The sequence below is a fragment of the Rhinolophus ferrumequinum genome, unplaced genomic scaffold (genome assembly GCF_004115265.2).
Source record: "Rhinolophus ferrumequinum isolate MPI-CBG mRhiFer1 unplaced genomic scaffold, mRhiFer1_v1.p scaffold_84_arrow_ctg1, whole genome shotgun sequence".
NCBI lineage: Eukaryota > Metazoa > Chordata > Mammalia > Chiroptera > Rhinolophidae > Rhinolophus > Rhinolophus ferrumequinum.
Window position 1 is genome coordinate 82,564 of NW_022680440.1, and position 23,554 is coordinate 106,117.

Below are 23,554 nucleotides of genomic sequence, written 5' to 3' on the forward strand. Positions count from 1 at the left end.
AGTGATTACCAGAGGGTCAGGGGGAAGGAGAAATGGTAGAAGAGGGTAAAGAATGTCAAATATATGGTGATGGAAGGAGCACCCCGATAAATTTAATTAAAAGAAAAGAAAAAGAAAAGAAAAGGGCATTAGGGGGAAATGAGGAAATCTGAATATAAAGTATGGAATTTTGGGCCTTGTCTAGTGGTCCCTCGGGGACTGTGTAATCCTGTGGGTGCATTTCTTTATCCGGAACTGGACTGTTTTTGCAGTTCTGTAGAGACTGAGTTAGCTAACAGGCTGAGAGAGAGGCATGTGACTCCTGCTCAAGACAATGCGCATGCATCTTGTCCAAGAGACATCATACAGCTCTGTGAATGCAGTTCTCATTTAAACTGCCTGTAGCATCTTACTGATTCCTCATTCATTAAATAAAATGTGTTGATTTTTTATTTGTATGACATGTATGTGTATACATATGTATGATTTTACCTTTTTAAAAATATTATACGTCTTAAATCATACAACAGCCCTGTGAATTGTGTTCTCACCACTATCTGTCTGACAGGAAACAAACTGAAGGCCAAGGTCATGTTGCGCCATAAAGTTTAGATGCCTCTAATGCCACAACTCAACTCTTAACAACCCCCAAACCTGGCTCCACGTCCTTCAATACAACCCAGATTTCTGCCTTGTCATTGCCCTGTGCCCGTGTACCTTCTGGAATCACCCTTTCCTTTGCTCTAGGGTAAAATGACTCACTGTCTCTTCCTACTTATTTTCAAAGTTCCTGCCCCACCACCCCTTAGGACCTTTGCTGGGCACAGGGCTGGGGGAAGATGGCATTTTTCTCTGTACACTGCTCTCTCTGTCCTCCTGCTCCTAGCAAATCCTCTCTCCTTTCCACCCTGCATCAGCTTCCACGAGGAACTAAGCCCCTTGTCCTTGATTTCCTCAAAGCAACATTGGCACACTAAAGGTTTAGGATTAAAGGTGGGATTTTCAGCCCAACACAGACTTAGAAACAAACTGAATATTAATCTTCGATGTCCTATAAACTCATCCAGTGTTTGCTCCAGGGATGTCTCTCCCATTTGTCCTTCCTCAGGCCTAGCTTCCTGCCATCTACTGACGCCCCTCTCCCTCCAGACTTTTCTCCTCATTCTCTCTCTACCCTTTCCCTTTTGAGGGTCCTCATATCCACCTCCACACAGACAGAGGCAAAATGACTTTATCATGCAGAGCAATTAACCTCTTTGGCTTCTCCCATCCAGGCCAGGACGGGGAGAAGGAATCATCTTTCAGAACCAAACATGATCTTTAAGGTATGTTTTTTCCAACAATTGACCTTTTGACTCTCTCAGAGAAATTTTCTGCTTCCTCTTATGTTAAACCATAGGCAACTTTTTAAATAAAAATTGTTTTCTTCCTATTACATAAAAACCAAATTCCCTGACCGAACATGATAATCTGTCAGCATGGAATGCACCCAAACCACATTGCCGCCAGCCTGAAGACATTTCCCAGAGAGGAAATTCTGGAATATACTGAGCAACTACAGTCTTTGTGAGAATAAGGACACATACACACAACACATTTGTTCATTTGGATGAATGGTTAGCTCAAAAAATTAGGGACTCACGTCTTAAAATGCAATCCCTGCCTTGGGATCGTGGTCTCTCAAAAAGTTCTTGTAAACAAAATAGATCGCAGGACAATGAAGGGAGGTCAGACTGGGGAAACCACCATTTCCAATGGGAATATGTGAGGAAGTGTGAGTCTGTGGTGGTGAGACTCAGGGTTCTGCAGGTGGCTGACTCTGGGATTTAGCCATTTTATTATAACCTCCTTACTTAAACATCATGGGGAAGCTGGGTTCGAGGACTCTAAGTGGATTGTTGGAGATCCCACAAGGGGCTCTGAGTAGAATCAGGACCTGTTCTCCTGTCCTTTCGTCTGTCAACCACCCTGGGTGCCAGGCTTTGCCCCCATCGAGACACAGGCTGAAACAGAAGTCTGCCATGGCAGACTCAGAGCCTACAGAGGGCTGACAAGTCTTAGCTGTTGGGTCAAATCTAACCAGGTAAAATAGAGCCAGGAGAAACACCAGTGTGCCTTTGAGTTTTTAAAACTACAGTACAAAACAGGCAAAATAATGAAACAGGTAACTGGGTTGGGATGATGGGATCATGACTCATTTCTTCCATTTGTTAGTAGACAATGCCCTGTGGCCTCTGCAGTAAGGGACTGAGCAGAGCGTAATGGAGCACAGCACTCAGCACCTGGCCTGGACCCTGCCCTGGTCGCACAGGCGGAGTCAGAAGAACAGGCAGCTCAGTCCCTCATGTGCAGCTCGACAAGTGCCATGACAGACAGATGGACAGATGAGGGTGAGCTCAGAGCAGGTGGCCAACCCCTGGGACCAGGCACTCGGGTCCTAAACGGAGTGAGCACCAGCAGATGTGGGAAAGGTGCATCTTTGAGGGGCACTTGGCCACAGCGAGGCAGAGGGAAGTCAGACAGAGGGAAGAGGGTGTGTGGCTCAGCGACGCTGCTGGGACAGTAAACTCAAGCCACAGAGTGGAGGAAAATGGAGTAAAAAAGATGGTCAGGGGCCAAATCCTGAAGGGTCTGGGTACGGGATTTGGACTTGTGTGGGCAAGGGGGACTACTAGGGAGTTTAAACACAAGGGTAATGTGATTAGAAATGGGATTCTGAAGAACCACCCTGGCAGTTATGGTACACGCCAGGGATGGACTAGAGAGAGATGCCACAGAGGAAACAAGACCCTCCAGGACATTATCACATGTGTTCAGGAGGAACTTGTGCAGGAGGAACTTGTGCAAGACCTGAACTAGGAAGGAGAGAGAGAAACCATTCAGAATTGTGTAAGAGGCCAATCAGAGGACTTGTGACAAACATGGGAGCATAGAGCAATCAGGAACAGAAACCCCCACAAATATGATGGGCTTATGTGTTTCACACATACACACAAAAATATGAGAAGATGGCAGTCAGGTTGGAATGAACGTGACTCTGCAGTGATGTCCCTCAACCTTACTGCTCTGCCACCCTCAGGGAGTGGCTTTGTCCTCACTGTAGCTTCAGGGTCACACGATGGTGGCTGCACCTCCAGCTCTCATTCTAGGCAGGGAAGGAGGCAGTAGATTTTCTCTTAAGAAGGCTTTGGCTTTTTATTTAGGAAATGATTCCCTCCCTCGTCTCATTGGCTAGTACTGTGTCATGAAGCCACCCAAAGCTGCAAGAAAGGCTGCGTGACTTTAGTGGAATTCATTGGTACCTTGAACAAAATCAGAGTTCAGTTAGGGAAGAGGAACAGAGGAATATTAGGTGGGCACCTAGTAGCATCTAGTGCATGCCCCAGGTTTGACAAGGCCAGCTTAGAGGCACATAAAGTTTGAGGTGCCATGGGCATCTGGGGAAGTTGGGTAGTTAGATACACCCACCTGAACCTTGGGTGAGGACACCAACCTGAACCCATAGATTTTAGGTCGCCAGCTCATAATGAAGGATGACCTTCCAGCACTTCCCCAGCCCATTCCATGACTCTGCTGTATAGGAACCATGTGTCCTCTAGATCTACCAAAACAAAAACGGGGTGTTGTAGCATGCGTCCAGAAGAAAGAGAATCCTATTGCATTAGCTCTGGGATGATTTCTGTGTATAACTCTGGCCTACCATGAGCTTATCACCTCATTGGAAGAGCTGCCTCTTTCCTGGTCACTCCCGGCAGTTCATACAGGGCAGGGTGCTTCTGGGATGTGAGCTAAACACTTGAGGTTGACAGGTTGGGGTACATGGCCCCTGCCCATGCTGGGATTCTAAGCCTTTCTTTTAGCAAGCCAGGACATCCTCTTTGCTCCTGGGTGTTGACTTTGGTTGCCTGGGAGAGGAGAAATCTCTTCTCCCTTTCTCCCACCAGCCTTTGGGGTCCTCACCTGTAATCAGGGGCTGTCAGGAAGGCAGCTTCCATGCTCATTTTTTAATTAGCATGATTTGCTTGGTGATTTGCTCTTCCATATAAGGAGAGCCAGGCCTGGAACGTTTTTGTCAGCTGCCATGTCCTCAGGCTTGCCCACAGCAACCTCTCCCAGAGAGCCCTGGGGACCCAAGGCTGTCTGGCCTGTCCTTCCCGCGAACTGGTTCTGAAGAAGGGAACTCTTCTCTGAAGAAGGCATTTCACAGCCCCTTGGCAGTCAGTGCTGCGAAACCTCTCCTTCCTCCCTTCTCCTGATATTGGCGACCAGGACACCCTCTGGACCCTCATTCCCTCTTCACTACAAGCTCTCCTCAGGTGGCTTCAACGCTTCCCTGGCTTGTCTCCATCTCGATGCCCCTCAGCCTCAACCCGTCTGCTGTGCTTCAGGCTCCCCAGCGGGAGCTGGAACCCCAGTCCTCTCCAACCCTGCCGACTTCTTGGCCAGACTTGCCTCCTCTACCTGAGATGGGCCTTCCCCTCCTGGGGATCCCCATTCACTCTAATAGCTCAGCAGACACCACCTCCCATGTGAAGCCAGGGTAGCGGCTGGCTCTTTTTGTCTCTAGAATCTTGAACACAGCACCATGACAGTCCCTGCTGTGGTGTTAACTGTTCTTGTCTGCCTTCCTCCAAACTGTGAGCGCATTAGTGGTAGTGAACACATTTTAATCTCTTTCATGTCAGTGCCTATCTGGGAAATGGTGGGTAAGTGAATGGATGTTCAGGAGACTGAATTTATACAGACATGGTGGTATCTCCTGCCTGGCCACTCTCTCCAAATGGCTGAGGAAAGCTACACTATCTATGCTGTAACCAGTGGTGGGACAGGTTCTGGGACATGCAGGTGGTGAGGGGCAGGGAGGTCAGATTGATATTTCTCCTTGAACATGGATTACATTCCCTGGTCACACACGGATCTCCTTGAAGTCAGCCCTAGATGGACTAGATGGAATACGTACACTCACAGACCTACTTGTAGTCTCTAACTGGTCCTGATTGGAGCTATTAGAATCCATCCCCCCGTCTCCTTGGAAGCCATACCCCAATTTTTGTTCAGGTATCTATCCTCCCCGACCCAGCCCAGCCCCACCTCCAGCTCTAGGTCTTGTGTTGAGCCAGTTCAGAGGTCCCACCCCTGGCCACAGCAACTGCTTCAGCACTGGGGATCTTATTCAGTTCAGGCCAGCGAGGCCAAGATTTGCTGGGGTCTTTGGGGAAGGAAATTCCCTGCCCCTCTGTGGAAGTCTCCTCTGCACCGTGCAGTGTGCAGACGTCAAACCCGAGACCATTAGGGACCCAACTCAAAGACAAAGCAGTGGGGGTAAGAGCACAGTGCAGGCGCTGGGTTGCAGCCTGAGTGGCCACCCACCTGGACACCAAGGATGCCCAGTCAAGTTTTGCAAATGAAACCAATGTTTGGTCACATGTCTGCACAGAACCTGGTGCTTGGGGGTAGGTGGAGCTAGGGTGTGAACACCTAACTTCCCAGAGGTAGAGCCGAGGGTCCCCAGGCCTGTGGGACCAAGAGAAACAATGCTGCTGTTACCAAATCCAATGAAGGACGAGGAGCAAGAGGCCAGCCACGGGCTGGACAGCGTCCGAGGTGCTGTGGAGGGTCTTGGGAGCTGGCAGGAGGAGAACAGAGCGTTCCCTGACAGGGAATGGGGACTACTGAGACATGCTGGCCACTGGGCTGCCTGTGGCCTTGGGCACAGAAATGGAGAGGCCGTAAGTACTGACAAGGTGTGTGCTGCCAGATTGAATGAATTTTCTTGGATGGACAAGTTGGTCGCAGCTCAACTCCCAGTCCCTCAGCACAACTCAGGCTTTAGGCTGGCTGCTTACCCACTTTGAGCAGGGTTACTGTGCCCAGCCACCCTGCCTCTGGGTGCTGTCCCAGCAGGGCCGGCTCCCACCTCCTGCAGGGAGCTCCCTACAAGCCCCAGCCTGTGACACTTGATGCTGGGAAGGGAGGCAAGTGGCAAAAAGAGGGAGAAGCTGGGCAGCTTCCTGGCACACTCTCAGGTCCTCCCCACGCGTCCGGGCCAATTGCAGAGGTTCAGACCCATCCCGCCACTCACCTGCAAGCCACCAAATCTCCTTGGGCCTCAGTTTCCTCAGTGACATGGAATCCTGGCACCTGACCCCCAAGTTCTCACACGTATTAAATCATGTCACTTAGAGCAGCACCTAATGGACTTCTTGGCAAAGAACTGGCTCTTCAAGCCCCTTGTCTTACCTTGCTATCCCCATCATCTGCAACCCAACCAACCACCGGTAAAAAACATCAGGGGATGAGCTGAAGCCCTGTTGGCTCTGGGCCCAGCTGAACTCAAAAGTAAGTGGTGGTCATGCAGCTGATGGGGGCACTGCCAAGCAGCGAGCCTCTTGCCCAGCAGCACTTGCTGGGGCAGAGGTCCTGTAGGGGTGGACTGTCCGGGTAGAAAAGCCACAGATAATCAATTACAACGCACAGCAGACAGGAGTGGAGGAAGAAAAATAAGTGAACACACATTTTCTGAGAGCTTTTGTCAGGTTTTTTTTTGTTTCATTTTGTTTTAAACACTAAGATTTATTTTCAAACAGCACACAGACGGTCTGCGAGGCAGGGCCAGGCCAGATGGTTATCTGGGTCCAAGATGTATGGAGAGATTGGACCCCACCCACAGCAGCTGCCAGGAAAGGAGGACCCTTGCCCAGATGGCACGGCCGAAGCTTCAGGCAAGCGTGGTGGCTCTGCAGCCCCCAGGTCCTGCCCTGCAGCCAGGCACACAAGCGGCAGCAGACACCCAGAGGGTGTGGGCAGGGGTGGGGGCAGCTAGGAACTCAACTAGGGGACACAGCAGCTTCAGGAACATAGGTGATTCCACCAGACTTGCCCAAACCAGGCTCTTTGGAAAACAACTGAATCTGTGGGAGAACATCTCTTGGCTTAGGTCTCTCCTCTGAATTTCCCTTTGCTTTCCAAACGTTTAAAAACGAAAACAGAAAAAAAACAACACACATTTTTCAGGAAAAGGTTCTTCACATGCCCGGAAAGCTGCACCAGCCTCTGCTCTCACTGAACCCTCTCAGTGAAGTTCTCGGGGAAGACACCCCGGCATTTCTCCAGCTCCTTGTGCTGGTTCCAGTCACTCTCCTTCACGCCCATGAGCCAGCCTTCATCCTAGGGGGAGGGGGGAGCACCCAGGTAGAATAGAGACGGGGAAGGAGGGCACTTGGACTCTACTAGGTATGCATCTCACTGGGGATCTGCTGAGAGGATGTCCCTTCCTGTGCCTGTTCATCTCCTCCAGCCTGTCACACTCCCTCAAAGAACACCTCCTCCAGGCAGCATTCCCTGCTAATCTCCCCAGACCCAAACCCAACTGCCCCAGGAGCTACCTGCCCTTCAGCAGGTGATGGATTTAACTCTTTGTCATTTGGCAAGTCCTCTTCACTCTGGAAAAGCAGTTTGACTGCTGCACTGGTCTGTACGTGCCTGAACAACTCCTTCAATCCCAGCCAAAGAGCTTCCCACCATCCAGTGCCCACAGAGGACACATCACTGAGGAGGATATCAGCTGTCCTTCCAGACTTCGACAAACAATTCCAGAAAGTTCTGCTGAGCGTTGACCAGTCAAAAGCTTGTAGAGTGACTTGAGGCTGCCCCACCAAGTCCTCCAACTCAAACGGCCTCTTTGCCCTAATCCTGAGCCCTCCCAGGAATCATGACAACCTCCGCAGCCCCAGACCCTGACCTCGAGCCTGCAGGAGCCGTACACCTGGCCTGGAGCTAAGGCCGTCGCGGCCCTTGCAGCTGAGCTAAGCCTGGGACCCACCTAGGTTTCTGTTGTTTCATTCTGCATCCTTGTCACAGACCCTACACATGTCCTATACCGAGCCACTTCAACCCACTGGGCGGGGGGCCAGGATTCTGCTTCTGAAAACCCCACCCAGCAGGGCTGGCCCCTAGGGAAATCAGTGGAGATATGAAGGAGGTCTAGGAGAATCAGCTGACTCGGCACCAGGCCCAGGAAATCCTTGTTATTCAAACCTGCCAGCTCAGTGTGACCTCAGGAAGTACCTGGCGCCCTCACTCCCAGCCCAGGACCCCCATCCATGTTGGCCTCACCCTAAACCCAGCCCTCCCCCGACCCTCAGCCACCCTGACAAACCCCACGATGTGTTAAGTAAATGGGTCAGAGTCGGACCAGGACCCCTATGTACTGTGGCGTCACCCGGACACCAGCATGGGCACCCCCACCCCACAAAGGCTCACTCTATCTCCACAGTGAAATTCCTGCTGAGGGGTCACAGCTACCTGCACAGAGTGGCCTGTCCCAACCTAGAAGATGCGTTCTGCACCAGCCCCAGGCCTGAGGGGGCCACTCTGAGGAGATTAATGAACAAGGAGAAGCCAGAGCAAAGAAGGTTCTGGGAGCATCTGGGGTGAGAAACAGCTGGAGCTCAGGGGTCCTGCGGAAGACCACACACTGTCCCTGTGGGTCCTGTGTGGACAGGTGCAGGAACAGCCTGGAAGGGGCACCTTAGTGGCAGTGAGCAGAGCAGGAGGGTTCATGGAGGGGTGGTCAGGGACCCTCTCCTGGGAGGAGGGATACTTCGGGGCAGGGAAGGGAGAAATGGAGAAACAGATGCACAAATGAGAGAAAGGCAGACAGAGCTGAGGAAAGGAGGAAGCTGAAAGAAGGAAGCACATGGAGTTCAAGGAAGAAAGCGAGGGAAGAGAGGGGAGACAGAGATGGAGACAGCAACAGAAGACGGGAGGATGTGACAACAGGGGAAAATGGCTGAAGAAAAGGGAGAGGGAAAGGACAGGACTAAGGGAGGAAGGGAGGAGAGCAATGGATGAGGAGAGAAGAGGACAGAAAGGAGGAACAGGGGAGAAGCCAGGCTGGTTCCCAGTGGGTAGGCTCCACACAGCTGCCGTGGCCCAACCCTGGGCCTCACCTGCTCTTCAGGGTTCTGGAAGGGGATCACCAGCACCACGTCCCCAGCCTGGAGCTGCAGCTCGTCTGTGTCGGTAGCCGTGTAGTCGTGCTGGGCCTGCACCTGCAGAGGGTGGGGAGAGGTCGACACCCCTTTCCTCAAAGTCCCTTTGTCCCACCTGAAACCCTGCAAAGTGGGCCTGGCCTCAGGGTGGTTTTGGTATGATGTGCCAACATGATGACCGGGAGCACATGGAAGCAGCAGGACAAGGCTTAGACACTGCCTTGCCCGACGACTATAGCAGGGAATGCAGGGGCAGGCCGACTCTGGGCCAACAACACAGCCTCTGGGGCTCAGCGTGCTCACCTATAAAGGGGGTGATCACACACCCAGGGTACCGTTGGGCGGTGGCAGTTAGAGGTGGTGGGATCAGTAGCCTGGGCTCACCTTGAACATGAACCCTGGGGGCAGGTCCAAGCGTGCAGCCCCACTGCTGCTCTCCACAGTGCCGTTCACAGCTGCTGAGAAGGTCTCCACCACAACGGCAGGCAGAGAGCTCTGGGGAGGGAGCACAGGTCAGTATAAGAAGGAGGTGAGCCCAGGAGGGCAGAGGGGACAAGCAGGGGAAGTGGGTGTAAGAGCCTCATGCCAGCCCAGCCCGCCTCCGTCTCCTCAACAGGAACTGTGACCTGGACAGAGCAAGGACAACAGGCAAGACACGGGGCTGGGAGCCGCAGGCAGACAGACGGACAGACAGACAGCAGGGAGGGAAGAGAGGGCCCTGGTCCCTGGGTCTTACGGAGGCTGCTTCACTTGCTGCCGTCTCCCCAGGCTCCACGGCTCCAGCCGCAGGTTGGGTCCCACCCGCCACCTCCGAGGCGTCAGCTGGCTGCAACATAAATGCCGGCATGGGGTCAGACACTGGGTGGGGCGATGCCACCAGGAAAAGCAAAGGGGCCACAGAGGGCAGCACCGAGTGGATCCCTAGAGGAGGGGTGGAGTCCTGGGTATGGGGAGTGGCTCGAAAAGGTACTGGCAGCTACAAGGATGCTGAGTGGCATGCAGTGAAAAACCCAGCACAGGCCCCTGGGCACCACTGCTGACCCTCTCACAGGCTCCACTCCTCAGTTTCCCTGAACCCACCCGGCCAGCCTGCCCCTCACAGGTTGCTCCTGGAAGAGGACAAAGCACAGGATGGGCAGCGAGATGGGACCCTGAGCAAGATACAGTGGATGCTACCTGGCTATAGTCAGTCAGGCTGTCCTGGGCCCACACTGACACTCAGCCAGTTCCGAGCTCTGGGAACAGTCCCTCAACCTTCCTAGCTCCCCTTTCCTCTGTAAGAGGAGGAAACGTCTAGTGTAAGGTAAAGATTAAATGAGAAAATTCTGGGAAGTTCCCACCATAAACCCGTTCCTCCCTCTCAGTGTGGAAGGCCTACGCTAAGAGGAGGGGCAGAGATGGAGAGGTGTAGACGGGCTGCTCCGACCCCAGCCACCCCCAGCACAACTGGCAAGCCCCATCCGGGCTTCCTGGCTCATGGCCGCGGTCGCGGCCTCAGGCATACAGTGGCCTTGTCCATCCTGTCCATCCCCTCCTCTGGGCTCTTCCTCCATGCTACATGCCCATATACGGGGGACAATGGGGAGCTGGCAGGTGGGCACTTACTTGGGCAGGCCCCAACTCAGCCATCTGGCTGGGCCAGGCCACAGCAAAGGTGCCCTCAGCAGCACTGGGCTCTCTGGAAGGTAAGCTGCCCGCTGGACTCTCTGTGGACTGGTGACAGTCACCAGGGAGGACAGGGTGGGAGGGCAGAAGGTGAGGGGGAGAGGTGTTGGGCAGGGCACGAGACAGAAGAAGACAGGCATGAGCCGCCAGTGTTGGCAGAGGGGAGACTGGTGCCTGCGGCAGGCAGCCTGGCCAGAGCCCAGTGAGCACACACAGACCTATTCCCACCTCGTCGCTCTTGTCACCACCAAGCTGTGTGAGCCACACACAGCTCAGCACCCACTGAAATCCACTTGTCAAAACGGCTCTGCCCACTTGCACCAGGCCTCCCCCAGAGGGAAACACTGTGGAGCTTTCCGGGCTGCCAGGACTTTCACACGTGTCCCTGCTCCTGCAGGAACTGTCACCAGTTATTGGGCAAGTCCCATGCCCTCCCTGAAGCTCCATACCCCAGCTACTAAGTTATGATGACAACTTCTCAGCCTCAGCAGGCCCTGCTCACATAAGGGTACTTGGCCTCAGCTTGCCTTTCCTTCCCCTCCTCCTGTCCCCACAGTCCCCTGATGCCACTGAGTGGCCCCTGTAAACAGAAAGCTCCTCAAGGGCAAGGACTCTCCACCCCTGCCCGTAGGCCTCAGCCTAGCATGAGGACACTATGTCCATCCTGGGGGACCAGCTGGTCACTGTCTAGGGCCACTCACAGACCCTGACAACTAGGCCATACTGAGGAGGACTCCCTTCTCAGGCTAAACCAAGGAGCTCTTTCCCACAGGGCCTGGCCAGGGGCACGGTGCCCCCACAGAAGGGAAGCAGCAAGACAGCTGGAGAAGCAGCTGTGGTCAGCCGCTGAGCATGTGAGCACGGCCGTGTGCACACCTAAGTGCAGGACCAGGGGGGTGGGCCCAGGACCCCCAGGGACAGGCACAGAGCAAACATGGCTTACCTCCCAGAGGTCCCATGGGACTGGCTGAGCGCAGCAGAGGGAGAAGGACAGAGTTAGCACAGAAGTTAGAGACGGGGCGAGCAAGCAGTCCCCAGTGCACCCCCTCACCCCATGCCCACCTAGGGCCCTTGACCCCAGAAGGCACAGGGCAGCCCAGGTCCAGACTCTAATGTCCCTGAGGGGTGAGTCCCAGACACCTCTCCGGGGCTGCAACCCCAGGCTAGGAAGTACCCAAATACAGGGCAGGTGAGGGGCAGGGTGCTGGGATAGACTGTACATGGCCAGGTGAGTATCCAGCTGACCCTCCTCCCGACGATCCTCTCACCAGCCTCTGTTTGCTCTCTTCCTTTCCCCCATGGTCAGGACCAGAGGAGGTTAAAGAGCTGGGGGCCAGAATGTGAATGGGAGGAGAGCCTGGTGACCCCAGGACCCCCAAAGGCCCTGGCCTACATGGGCTCATATGGCCAGTGGGCAGATAAGAGCCCAAGGCCCAGTGGGCCCATGGGTGGTAGACTCTGACCAACCTGACCAGTGGGCGTGGGTGCCTTCACGGGGCTCACCACAGGCGGGAGGGGGTCAAAATCCAGGTCCAGCAGACTGGCCTGCTCCGAGAAAGGCCCTGGGGCCTCAAACTTGGCAGCAGAGGCAAAGGAGGAAGGCAGTTAGTGACAAGCAGGGGGCACTTGACACAGGCACACACAGCAGGTGCTCACACTCAGGGACACGTGCACCTCACACACAAAGCAGTGCCACCCACACCAGACACCTTAGCACGTACTCCCACCCACACAGGCCTGGCACCTGCCTCAGTCATCGGCAACAGGCCAACTACCCACCAGACCAATGCCAAGCCCCAGAATCTCTTGTCTGTCTCCGCCCTACAGGCTGGCACAGGCCTCCAGGTGACCGTGCTTCTTTCAGTTCCCTGCACCACAAACTCCAAGACCCTGCCACAACCCCTAGAAGCAGCACAGGCCACAGACTGAGCTGGACAAGACCACACTGGTCCACCTGACCCAGATGACTCCTAGGACAGGCACTGGCTTCCCCTCGCTGCCCGATACAGACTGGTCATCCTGTGGTGACACCCACCCACCAGCCAGCTCCAGGGAGCGAGGACAGGGCTAAGCCAGCCACACCGCCTAGGAGCCCAATCGAAAAGGTGAGGTCCCCAATACCTGTGGCACCTGTGTTCAAACTAAAGATCTTACCCCAGCCACCCCCGAGATTCCCATTCAGTGGGTCTGGGTGCAGCTCAGGAACATGCACGTGACAGGTACAGCCCGAGGAGACTGGAACATGATGGCCCCCCTCACATTGGGAGAGTCAACCCCACAGCAAGCTGGCCCCACAATCGTGGGAGAAAGGGTATTTCCCAGAGCCACCTGCAGAGAGCCAGCTCAGCACCAGCGGGTACCGAGAGGACATGCTGCCCTCCTGGGAGGAGGGGTTTGCTCAACTGTGGCCTCCATCTGGTATGTGGAGTCTCCCTTTGGGGACCAAGGAGGACTTTGCCCAGGTCCAAGAGAAGAGGGAGCTGGCTCAGCCCAGGTCCTCCTCCCCCACTGTCATCCAGTACTGAGAGGGCCATAATGCCCTGAAGCCCAGGCCAGCCCAGCTCCACTTGCTCTTCATGGGCACTCAGCAATTACAACAAGTGCCCTCCAGCCTTCATCCCCCCCAAGGCCCTCCATCAAGGACCCGAGAACTTGGAGACTGGGGAGGGCTCCCCAGAGGGGGCTTGTATAGCTGAGGTGAGACCTATCAGGAGAGACCCAAGACTCTCAGTCCTGAGAACACTTGCTGCCAGCTGTCCCACAGCTTAGGAGACAAAGCATCTACGTCAGGCCAAGCTACAGAGCTCAAAGAGCCCAGGCCACATGGACTCACTCCCTGGACAGGAGCCCTGGTCCCCAAGCCCCTACCCCAGACTCACCCCAGCCACTAACTTTCCTTGAGGTCAAGCCCTGTCCAATGAGCCTGGGGGAGAAGTCAGTGTTCTGTCAATCACAATCCTGCTGTCTCTAGGGGAACACCTGCCTAGGCACCCTAGGTGCACAGCCTCGAGGAGCCCTCCCACCCGCTGGCTGGCAGCCTCTCTCCCTCAAGTAGCTCCATCACCCGCCCTTTCTCAGAAGTCAGCCAGGCCCAGACAGCTGCCCCTTTATGCTCCAAGGGGACGCAGTCAGCAGGCCAAAAGGCTGACCATGTCCTCCGTAGCCCCCCTTCCAGCAGGTAGCCTCCCCAGCACGCAGGTGTGGGGCTGTCCTGGGCGCAGTGATGAAGGCTGCTCACCACAGCCAGCAGAGCAGCCCTGTCAGCACAGCTTCGGGAAGACGACCAGCCCTCCCCAGCCCCAGGCCATAACACCCACAGCGCACACTCCCCACTCCCTTCAGGCAGAGACCTGGTTTCCTTCAGTGGGCAGGGAGGGGGCAGCAAAGGCAGCATGCGGTGAGCGTGTAGACGGACAGCTCAGGGAGGGCGGTCTTGCTGCAGGGCAGGCTCACAGGCTCCTGCCCTGCTCCACGGGCACAGCCCCTTTGCAGAAGGTGACAGAAAACTGAAGGGCGTGCAGGTAAGTGCGGGCACCAGCCCCTGGTCAGGGCTCACTAGCACTTGGGTCCCTCAGACTGCAAGCATCCCAGGGCCACGCTGTCCTGGAGGTCTCACCACCCATCTCCCCAGTGCTCCAGGAGTGCCCCGGGCCAGCCGCAGCCGCCTTCTGTACACAGGCTCCCATGCTTCCTGGGCCCCCGAGCCAGGGCATCACCCCTCACCCACCTAGTACTCTGTGCTGACCCAAAGTCCTCGCGTGGGTCCTTCTTAGCAGACACCACTGTCCTCACCTCCCAACCATCTCTCCCTTTACACTCACACCTTCTGGCCCTGCCCCTCGCATCCAGGCCCCAGCTTGTGCTAAGGAGTTAGAGCCCAGAGCACCCCTGGCGGGGCAACCCCATATCGCACCCCAACACAGGCTCACCCTGGCCTGGGATTAGCCTCCCCAACAAGAGGCCAAACCCTGTGTGTAAAGGGCCTGGCCAGGAGGCTTAGAAACCAGGCTTGGAGCAGTCAGCACACTGTGGCCTCTGCGAGTTGATCTAACAGTGTCGGCCCGTTTCAGTGCCACGAGTGACCTTCCTTGCTTGGCCCTCCTTTGTCCCTCTGTGAATGGGCATTCCATGTCTTCTTAGGGCATTTATGAACACCCTGAACTCCAGAAGTTCCTAAGCCCATCTCTTGGCCCTCCTGGCATACACACAAGCCACTGTCTCTGCTTGTAGCCACCTGGCAACGTCACCTGCTCCAGGAAGCCTTCCCTGACTGGCCCAGGTCCTCCATGCTCCCCGCCCCTTTTGGCCGTCCCATCAATGCAAACGTGAGGCTGTTGCTGAGCTGACTACCTCCACTAGGACCATTAGCCTGTGTCTCTGTGTCTGCCGCATCACATGATCAGAGATGGATGAGGGCTGACGGATGAAGGGATGAACCGGTGAGTGACAGGAAGGCTCAGGGCCAGTCTCTCCAGTCAGATTCCCGGCTCTTGAGGCAGAGGCACAGAGCATGGGATGGAGGGGAAGGCATGCCCCAAGAGAGCAAGAGGAGGAGAGAGCTGGGCCGCGTGGCCGCGGCTGACCTGGGAGGGAGTGGTCACGCTGATCTCAGGGACAAACGTGTCATCAAACAGGCTGAGGATCTGTTCCTGCTTGACCTCCTTGGACGGGGTGTGTTTGGGAGGCGGAGGGACTGGTGGGCCTTTCCGGAGCTGTGGGGCGGCAGCGGGTGAGGGGCCGCACAGGGAGGCACAGCGGGGCGTGGGGGTTGGGGGAGACAGAGACAAAGCCACCGTTAGTCACACCGCAGGCCATCGCCCCACCCAGGCAACTGAGGAAGATGAAGCAAAAAGAGTCACTGCTCCCCAAGACACAGACAGCAGAACCACGGCCACCCCGGGAAGGAGACCAAGGCAGGAGCTCCAGAAATGCTGTGCAGAGAGAAGGAAAAAAAGAGAGGGGAGAGAGGGGGAGGGAAGGAGGTGAGAGAGCAGAAGAGGAAAGAAGGGGACGGCCGTCAGAGGGCTCACCGCGTGGCGTGGCGAGAGGCTGAGGACAGCCGGCACCCAGCCTGCTCTCCGGCCCCCACTCGCCTGCACACCCAGGCCTCGCCACACCCCCCTGGAGGGACAGTCGCCTGTGAGGCCAGCACAGAGCCAGGGCCCGGGAGGCCTGGGGAAGATGGCCGCACGCCTGCGCACTTGGGTGGCCCTCAGGCAAGTCACCCAACCACTGCGAAGCCTGCATGTCCTCACTTGTCCAGCTGGGGTGATAAAAAGCATCTGCCTCATGGGGTTGCTGTGCTGGCACAGGATCCGGCCCAGAGTAAGTGTGGGCTCTTGTCACTGTTCTTAACGTCTTTGTTCTAATCAGCTGACGAACAGGGTGATGGCCTGAAACCAACAGAGCTGCTGCCAGGAGCAGGAGGGCCAGGGCAGCCTATCGAGGCTCGCTCAGGGCTGAAGAGGACTGCGCCTGTTCCCCGCTCTCAGCTCCTGGGGATGCTGCAGAAACCCAGAGAAACCTGGTAGGGCTGGGGCCATGCTTCCCTAGGAGGGGCCGGCCTGGAAGCCCTGGGCCCCTCCCCTTCCGTGCCTCACACTCCCCTCCCTGAGCCCTTGCTCTGGCTGTCCCTCTAAGACTCCTGCATGAGGGGGAAGGTGAAGACAGGGGCTGACGGCCCAAGCCTGTGTCTCAGTTGCAAAGGAAGATGGAGGAAGTTGAGCCGCCCAAAGCCAGGGGGAGAAGAAAGGGAGGGCGCTGCAACAGGAGACACTTCAGGAGGAAAGAGACAGTTACAGATGCCCCTGAAAGGGGCCAAAGCCACTGAGGAGAGACTGGGCCATGCAGGGTATGAGGGAGACTGACATCCAGGCTCAGTCCCCACTGGGCAAAGCCTCTGGCTCCAGGCTTGTCTAGGTCTGGGCAGGAGACATGGGGAGTGACAGCAAAGCAGAAAGAAGAGCAAGAAGGGGTGGGGGACAGGCCACCGAGATACAGTGCCTACCTGAGATGGGGACTTGGGGAGGGCAGCCCCAGGGGTGGCAGAGCTGGCCAGCTCGGGTTCATGGTTGACTCTGATCTCAGGCGTGGCGGCAGGGGAGCCGTCTGGCGGAGGTGAAGGGCTCTTATTCCCTTTTGCAGGGGTGTTGTCACTGTGGAGGCAACACAGGAGGGAGCAGTGGAGGGAGGTCCAGGCATCTGGGAAAATGTGTACTCACTGGTGTGCGTGTGACGGGTGTGTGCATGTGTACACGCCTAGGAGTCCATGTGTGACGTGTGTGCACACACGCATGAGCACGTAGATCAGTGCGAGAAACTGAGAAGTACCGTGTGTCCACATATTAGGTTGGTGCAAAAGTAACTGCGGTTTAAAAGGTTAAAATAATTGCAAAAACCTCAATTACTTTTGCACGAACCTAATACATTCACTGTGAAAATGGGATGCGTGTCCATGTGCATGAGAACGGGTGGAGACGAGACCACACGTGCTGGCAGCAGGGGCCTGTCTTGGAGACAGTGACAGCAACAGGGGGCATCTCTGAGCTGGAGGCCTGCAGTCCCCAGGGGAAGTGGAAGGCCCCCAAGGGCCACAGGCCTGCCTCGGGCTGGCCCTGGCAAAAGGCCCAGCGCTCCCCAGCAGGAGAAAGCCAGACACCCCACACGCCCGTGGCAGCCCCACCTCAGCCTGAACGCCGAAGGCCTCGTGGCTGCCTGTACCTGTACACCCACTCACACGCCAACGCCACGCCCAGCCCCCGCCACACACACACACCACCCCCATCCACAAGGTGCCATCACTGTCTCCAAGCCTTAGCTCCCACAGGCCCTTCCACAAAAACATGGGAGTAGCTGGGGATTAAGGGTGAGGTCTCTAAGCCAGACTGTTCAGTACCGAAAACCAGCACAGGTACGCGTAAATCTCCACTGGGGTGCAAAGGGGGCAGAACACAAATGCCTATATTTGTACTCATATAGAGGGAAACTGTAGGACAGCTGACCAAGACTACCCACCAGCCATAGGTGGCTGTTTACATTTATACTTAAATAAAATTAAAAATTCAACTCCTCAGTCACACTGGCCACATTCAAAGTGCTGGGCAGTGGCCACCGTGTTGGGCAGGGTAGGTCTGGGATACAAAAGAAACTGGTAGCCACGTCCCCTGGGGGAGGGAAGTCTAAATGGTGGACCAGACATGTGAGAGGCATTTCTGGTACACACACACACACATCATTTTAAAACCAACACCGTGCTGCAGCAGCCTTCCCCAAGCCTCCCCAGGTCTCCTTTCTGGAGACGTTCTCCACTTGTTACTGCTCCTAACCCAGCCACAGCCAGTGGGCACTCAGTGGTGCAGAGAAGAAGGTGCCAACTGAGCTCGGGCTGTCTGCCCACCACTCCCACCCGACAACCCATCTGCCCTGTCCCGCAGCACGTATACGACACAGCGCAGCCCTGCTCTGCCCTGCCGGGCAGCATTACTACACACAGGAAGGCGAGTTAGGGGTTAGTGACACCCTCAGAGCAGGGCACTAGACACATGCACGGGGCCACCAGCCAGGGTGCTGGCCTTGACAACCCCACAATGCAGCACTCACTGCTGGTACCTGTTCTTCTTTCTGCGCAGCCGGGAGAACAGTTTAGTTTTCTTTCTGTAGGGACGGATGGGACGTGGAGTCCTTCATTTGGGGGAAATGCTGGATGTGGGGCTGGCCTGTCTCCTTCTCTCATCAGCAACCCCTAACAAAAGGGTGGGCCAAGGGCACAAAGCCTCCCCTAACACTGAGGGGCCTGGAAGAGGGCCTGACCCTGCCCTCGGGCCCCATCCAGGCCCCCGCTGCCTTTGGCATGCTACTAGGTGCCTTGGGGTGGTGCTGACAAAACTAGCAAAAGAGGCGACTGCCCCAAACAGGGCCTGGCGAGCTGCAGGAGGTTCACGCTGGGGAGACCGCTGGCATCACCCTGCCTGTGGTCCTCAGGAGCTCCAGGGGCCCAGAGTGCCAGGAAGGGGAGGGGTCATCTGGCCAGTCTGGGGCCCTGGGAGGAGGCAGCCAGGACGCCGAATGGGCCACTTTGGTGTAAAGGAGGCTCACAAGCCTCCACGTACCTCCCTATCCCCTCAGACGAGCCCCTTTCCCACTGAATGTCCTTTGGAGCAACCTGCACTGCCCAGGACAGCCACCACTTGCCCCCTGCACTTCCATCTTGGATGCTCCCACCATTATCTCCAGGCCAGGCAAGGCAGCACAAGGGGAGGCCAGTCCTCCCTGCAGTGACCTGGAAAATCATCTTTTGGCCTTTATTCCACCCCTGCTGCTCCTCAGCCCAGGGCATGCTGTTGGCCCCTCAGGGTCACACATATTTTATTTTCAGGGGAGAAGAGGGGCAATAATATTCATTGAATACCTTCTTAGTATAGGTAATAGCCTAATCACCCCAAGAAGCAGGTACAATCACCCCATTTTATAGACAAGGAAAGAGAGAATCCAGTGGTCTCCACATTGTGCTGCGATGGCCAGAAAGGAAGGGAAACCCGAGAATCACTGTTGTTTCCCATGAACCACAGCCAGAGGCCAAGACCTTTCCCCCCCTCCCTCCTGCTTTCCCCTAAGGAAACAGGAATCTCCTGGGAGTGAGGCAGGAGGGGCCAGTGCTGGGCTGAGGGCAGGAAAAAGGGCACCCTTGGGTGTGTAGAATGCCGTCACCCTGAGACTTGGGCTTCCTGGGAGCAGGAGAGGGAAAAGGTGGCGCCACTCACTGCTCTAAAAGGACCACTCACTTTCCAGAAGGCTCCAGGCCTGTGAATCACTTAGCTCCCCTCGCCCCGCAAAGCTGGGCAGGCACCCTGGCCACTCCTGCCCCACAGATGAAGAAGTGGGGCCCAGGCTCAGGTGCTGTGCAGACTGTGAGGAGTACCCGCTGACCCGACGGCAAACAGGGGAGTAGGGTTGCCTTCACCTGCTCCTCTGAGCACAGGAAGGCCAAACCCATGAGACCATGAGAAAGAGCCTCGTGCCAGCCTTGCATGAGTCAGCAAGCAGCAGGAGCCCACCTCAGACCACACTTCCCACAGCCACCCGCAGCCTGGAGAGCGGTGGGCGTCACACACCTGGGCTGGGCCTTGACCGTGAACGCGTTGCTCCCGTGCTGCTTCTCCAGACTGACCAGCACGTCGTTGAGATTCTGGTTGAGCTGCAGACAGGACAGCAAGCAGATAGGGGCGCCTCTGGGGCCACCAAACAGCCATTGTCCCCATAACATCCCTGCTTCTCCCCTACTCTAACCCCTTCCCTGCACCTTTGTCCCCTACCAGACACTAGCTCTTCTTTCACCGTGAGTAGTAGCTGAGAACCAGCTCAGCAAACCCAGAAAAACTGAGGGGAATATGGAGGAAGTGAGCTGTACTACTAATGGTTACTGTTTCTGAGAACCATCTTCTCTTTTCTTTCTCTTTGTAGGGATTTCCTAAAATGCCATGTAGAGGATGCACTGTTTTTAAACTTTTTTTTAACTGTTTCTGCACTAACTGTTGATCCTAATTGTTAAGGTCATTTGGCCAAGATGCTTTCAGCCACACTACAACTCCAGAGAACTCACCAAAAGCAAGGCAAGAGAAGAGGGTTTATCTCATTCTCATTACTGAGAATATTTCCCTCTTTGTTCTGACTACCAGGAAGCTCAGAGATGAATTTTCCTCCTACTTTACAAGTTTTCTTCCCCAAAACATCTTTCTCTCTGTCTGTTTTTAAATTTTTCCTAAGTTGTCTCAAGTCTTTGAAGGAAAGAAGGAAAAAAAGGAAGGAAAGGGATGGCCTAAAAGGCAGGAAATCATACTCAGGGCGGTGACTCAGGAGAGGCTCCAAGCTTGCTTTTTCACCTTCTGCCCTGGGCCTGGAACCCACCACCATCACGTCACTCCTCTGCGCCCAAGAGACAGAGTCAGACCCACCCTCTTCACAGAGAGAAGAAGCTGCCAACACTAGGTTTCTCCAACTCAGCTTTGCAGTTTAACTGCCAGTTACATTAAAATGAAAATGACATAACATAGGAACTTAAGCTAATCAAACGCTTTCTTACACCAGATTCTGGCAGATAAAGCAGATCTGTTTCAATGTCTTATGACATATGAAAGAACATTAAAAATTGAGAAAATTCTAGCAATTTACTTATTATTTGCCTACAAATTGGGAAGTCACCACCATTTTCTGACACTGAGCTCCCCGGACCAGTTGCCTGAGAACACGTTCAAAGTTTGCGGGGGGCTGTCTCTGTCCAGGCAAGAGGAGCAGGAATTGGAGCAGGAAGGGGGCCGGGGCTGAACAGCCTCCCCAGCACACGCGACAGCTCCCACTGGGCAGAACACTCTGCATGGGGAGCTCCTTGAGAGCATGTGCTGGCGGGGAAACACTGTGGTCATCAATGTGTGCAAAACCTCAGCAGGCAGGAGGGGGCTCGGCCCGAAGGTTCCATGTCTCTGCCCTGGCCCTGGGCAGGCTGGCGCGTGGCCCCCAAGGCCCACAGGAGTCCGCAGGGCCTACCTTGCTCATCTCCTTGTGGAAGTTCTCCTCCAGACCTGCAATGCTCTGAAATGTATTGACGTAGAAACCTACACGGCTGCAGGAGGGAGGGAAGATGGGCAAAATGAACACACAGGTCAAGGGGGAAGACACGCTGACACACATGTGCCTCAGCAGACACAGCCCTGCAAGGGCACAGGGCCCCCTGCACAGACACACACGGCAGCCGTGCAGCCTGGGGAGGAGACCAAGGCCCAGCCCTACCTGTTCCACAGAGATGGCAGCTCCTCCTGCAGGTCCACATTCATCTCCTCAAACACCTTCTGGGCTTTGACGAGCTCCTCCTCGGCCTGAGGGGACGGCTAGTCACTCCACCTGCTGGACTTCTGTCCCAGCCAGCCCAGGCCAGGTCAGGCCCACCCTCCACGACCTGCACCCCAACCTCCCACCAACACGGAGGCAGAACTGGATGTCAATGCTGGGCAGACCCCCCTGAAGTCCCTTGGGCCCTGACTCGGGGACCGCCTACAATTCAGGCTCAGGCCCCGGGGGCTGCTCCAGGAAAGGGAGGGCTGAGCCCCTGTGACAAAAGGGAGAGCCCCTCTCTCTGGCCCAGGTGGGCCAGGAGGGAGGCAAGGGATATGTAGGGCACACAGGCGCAGACATGGGGCCGGAGCTGACGGGGCACGCAAGGGCAGAAGCAGACCCGGACCCAGCCAAGCGGGGACGTGTCCACTTACACATGAACCCCTCTCAGGCTAGGTGTCAGCCCACTGCCCAGCTCTCTGGACCTTGCTGTCCCCCCGAGTATTCCTTCCCCCCTTCTCAAGGCCACCTTCTATTCAGGTTCAGCCAGCAGCCTGCATTTCACCTCAGCAGAGTCTTTCCTACCCCACTCTCCTCTGTCACCTGTTCACACCAGATACAGGGCCAGGCCAGGAGAGGAGGGGGCTGGGCAGCTGGGCAGGGTGCCTAAGCCACTCCAAGGCCTGCCTCCCCAGAGCAAGCTCTGCACCCTCCATCCGTTTCCATCCACCAGGTGGTGGCGCTAAGACCCCATCGCAGGGCCAGGAACTTAAGGAAATGCAGTGCAGGTGCCCCAGTCTGAAGGCAGAGGGCCAGTACAGGGTAGGGGTGAGTCACAAGACCCCAGGCCAAGAAGGGGCTCTGCTAGCTCATTCTGGAGGGCGCTGCTGGAAACAGTGATTCAGGAGGGTGACTTGGATTCAGGCTCTGAGTCACAACCCAGGAATGTGACAGGCCCCACCTAGGAGAAAAATTTCTGCCAGCAGCCTCAAATTCCCAGGCCTCTGGCAAAGGCAGCCAGTGGGGCTAAATGCCAAATTGCCACAAAGCACAAGATTTCCCCAAGCCCACCAGGTTGTCCCACCCAGCTTCAGGCACCAGGATCTGCCCTATCTCCATTGTGCCCAGAACTGAGCCTGGTGACATGGGAGTGGGGCTGGAAGGAGGGGCCTCTATCACTCCTGACTATAGTTACCTTCAGGTTGTTGGAACCTGAGTGAACATTAGCTCCTTGCCTAACTTTTAAAAATGTAATTTAAAAATTAAAGATACTTGGTCAGCCGGATGGCTCAGTTGGTTAGAGCACGAGCTGTCAACAACAGGGTTGCCAGTTCAATTCCCACATGGGATGGTGGGCTGTGCCCCCTACAAGTAAAGATTGAAAACGGCGACTGGACTTGGAGCTGCGCTGCGCCCTCCACAACTAGACTGAAGGACAACGACTGATGGGTCCTGGAGAAACACACTGGTCCCCGATAAAAACTTTTTCTAAAAAATTAAAGATACAATGGGGGAATCTAAACACACATGCCTCGGCTGCTCCTAGGTGGATCAGGTCTGCTGTGCCTCCAGGCCATGGCCCAGACCACGCCTGCCTTACTCCTCTAGGCACCCCTGTGCCTCCCTGGGAGCTACTGACGACGGTCTGTAAAACCCACAACGTGAGTGATGCCCACACATCCAGCCACGAGTGCCTCGCACTGTGATGCATGCCTCCCACCCCACTACCAAGAGTCGGACTCAAGTTGCCTGCCCCCCAGGAACCACCTTGCCACCCCAGCTCCTGTACCTGCACAGACTGACTCTCATAGCGTTCAGCCTCTACCCCACAACGCTGGTCCTAACTGCCTGATAAACAATTGTGACAATGACAGTAATGATGGCATAGCATCTCGTCATTGTACACCAAGCCCTGTCCCCAAGTCCCAGGAATACTGCAAAGAACAAGGTGTCTCTGTTTTAGAGTTCCTGAAGGTTGGGCCTGAGTCTTTTATTCCCTCTGGGTCACATTCTCATATCCTGGACCTTTCAGAAGCACTGGGGTGGCAGCAAGTGTGGGAGAGCTGCCCACGTGGCGGAGGCCTTTAGCCCCC

At 55.7% G+C, this 23,554-nt stretch overlaps 1 protein-coding gene across 30 annotated transcripts in view; it reads right to left on the bottom strand.

The window, feature by feature from the left end:
- Positions 1-6,490: 6,490 nt before the first annotated feature.
- The window catches only part of BIN1 (bridging integrator 1), a 52,728-nt gene continuing 35,664 nt past the window's right edge, over positions 6,491-23,554 (bottom strand). For 5 of the 30 annotated variants that reach the window (XM_033102274.1, XM_033102268.1, XM_033102283.1 and 2 more), the window contains 13 exons: positions 21,420-21,505; positions 21,177-21,252; positions 19,748-19,830; positions 18,237-18,290; positions 16,645-16,792; positions 15,221-15,349; positions 12,105-12,212; positions 11,581-11,604; positions 10,578-10,685; positions 9,709-9,798; positions 9,357-9,467; positions 8,931-9,032; positions 6,503-7,146 (listed from right to left, as the gene is read on the bottom strand). In XM_033102274.1, the coding sequence (XP_032958165.1) occupies positions 7,039-7,146; positions 8,931-9,032; positions 9,357-9,467; positions 9,709-9,798; positions 10,578-10,685; positions 11,581-11,604; positions 12,105-12,212; positions 15,221-15,349; positions 16,645-16,792; positions 18,237-18,290; positions 19,748-19,830; positions 21,177-21,252; positions 21,420-21,505 (1,227 nt within the window). In that variant the 3' untranslated portion in view covers positions 6,503-7,038. Of the gene's footprint in view, positions 7,147-8,930; positions 9,033-9,356; positions 9,468-9,708; positions 9,799-10,577; positions 10,686-11,580; positions 11,605-12,104; positions 12,213-15,220; positions 15,350-16,644; positions 16,793-18,236; positions 18,291-19,747; positions 19,831-21,176; positions 21,253-21,419; positions 21,506-23,554 lie in introns of all 30 variants that reach the window. The other 25 variants (XM_033102292.1, XM_033102287.1, XM_033102291.1 and 22 more) reach the window with 22 other exon arrangements.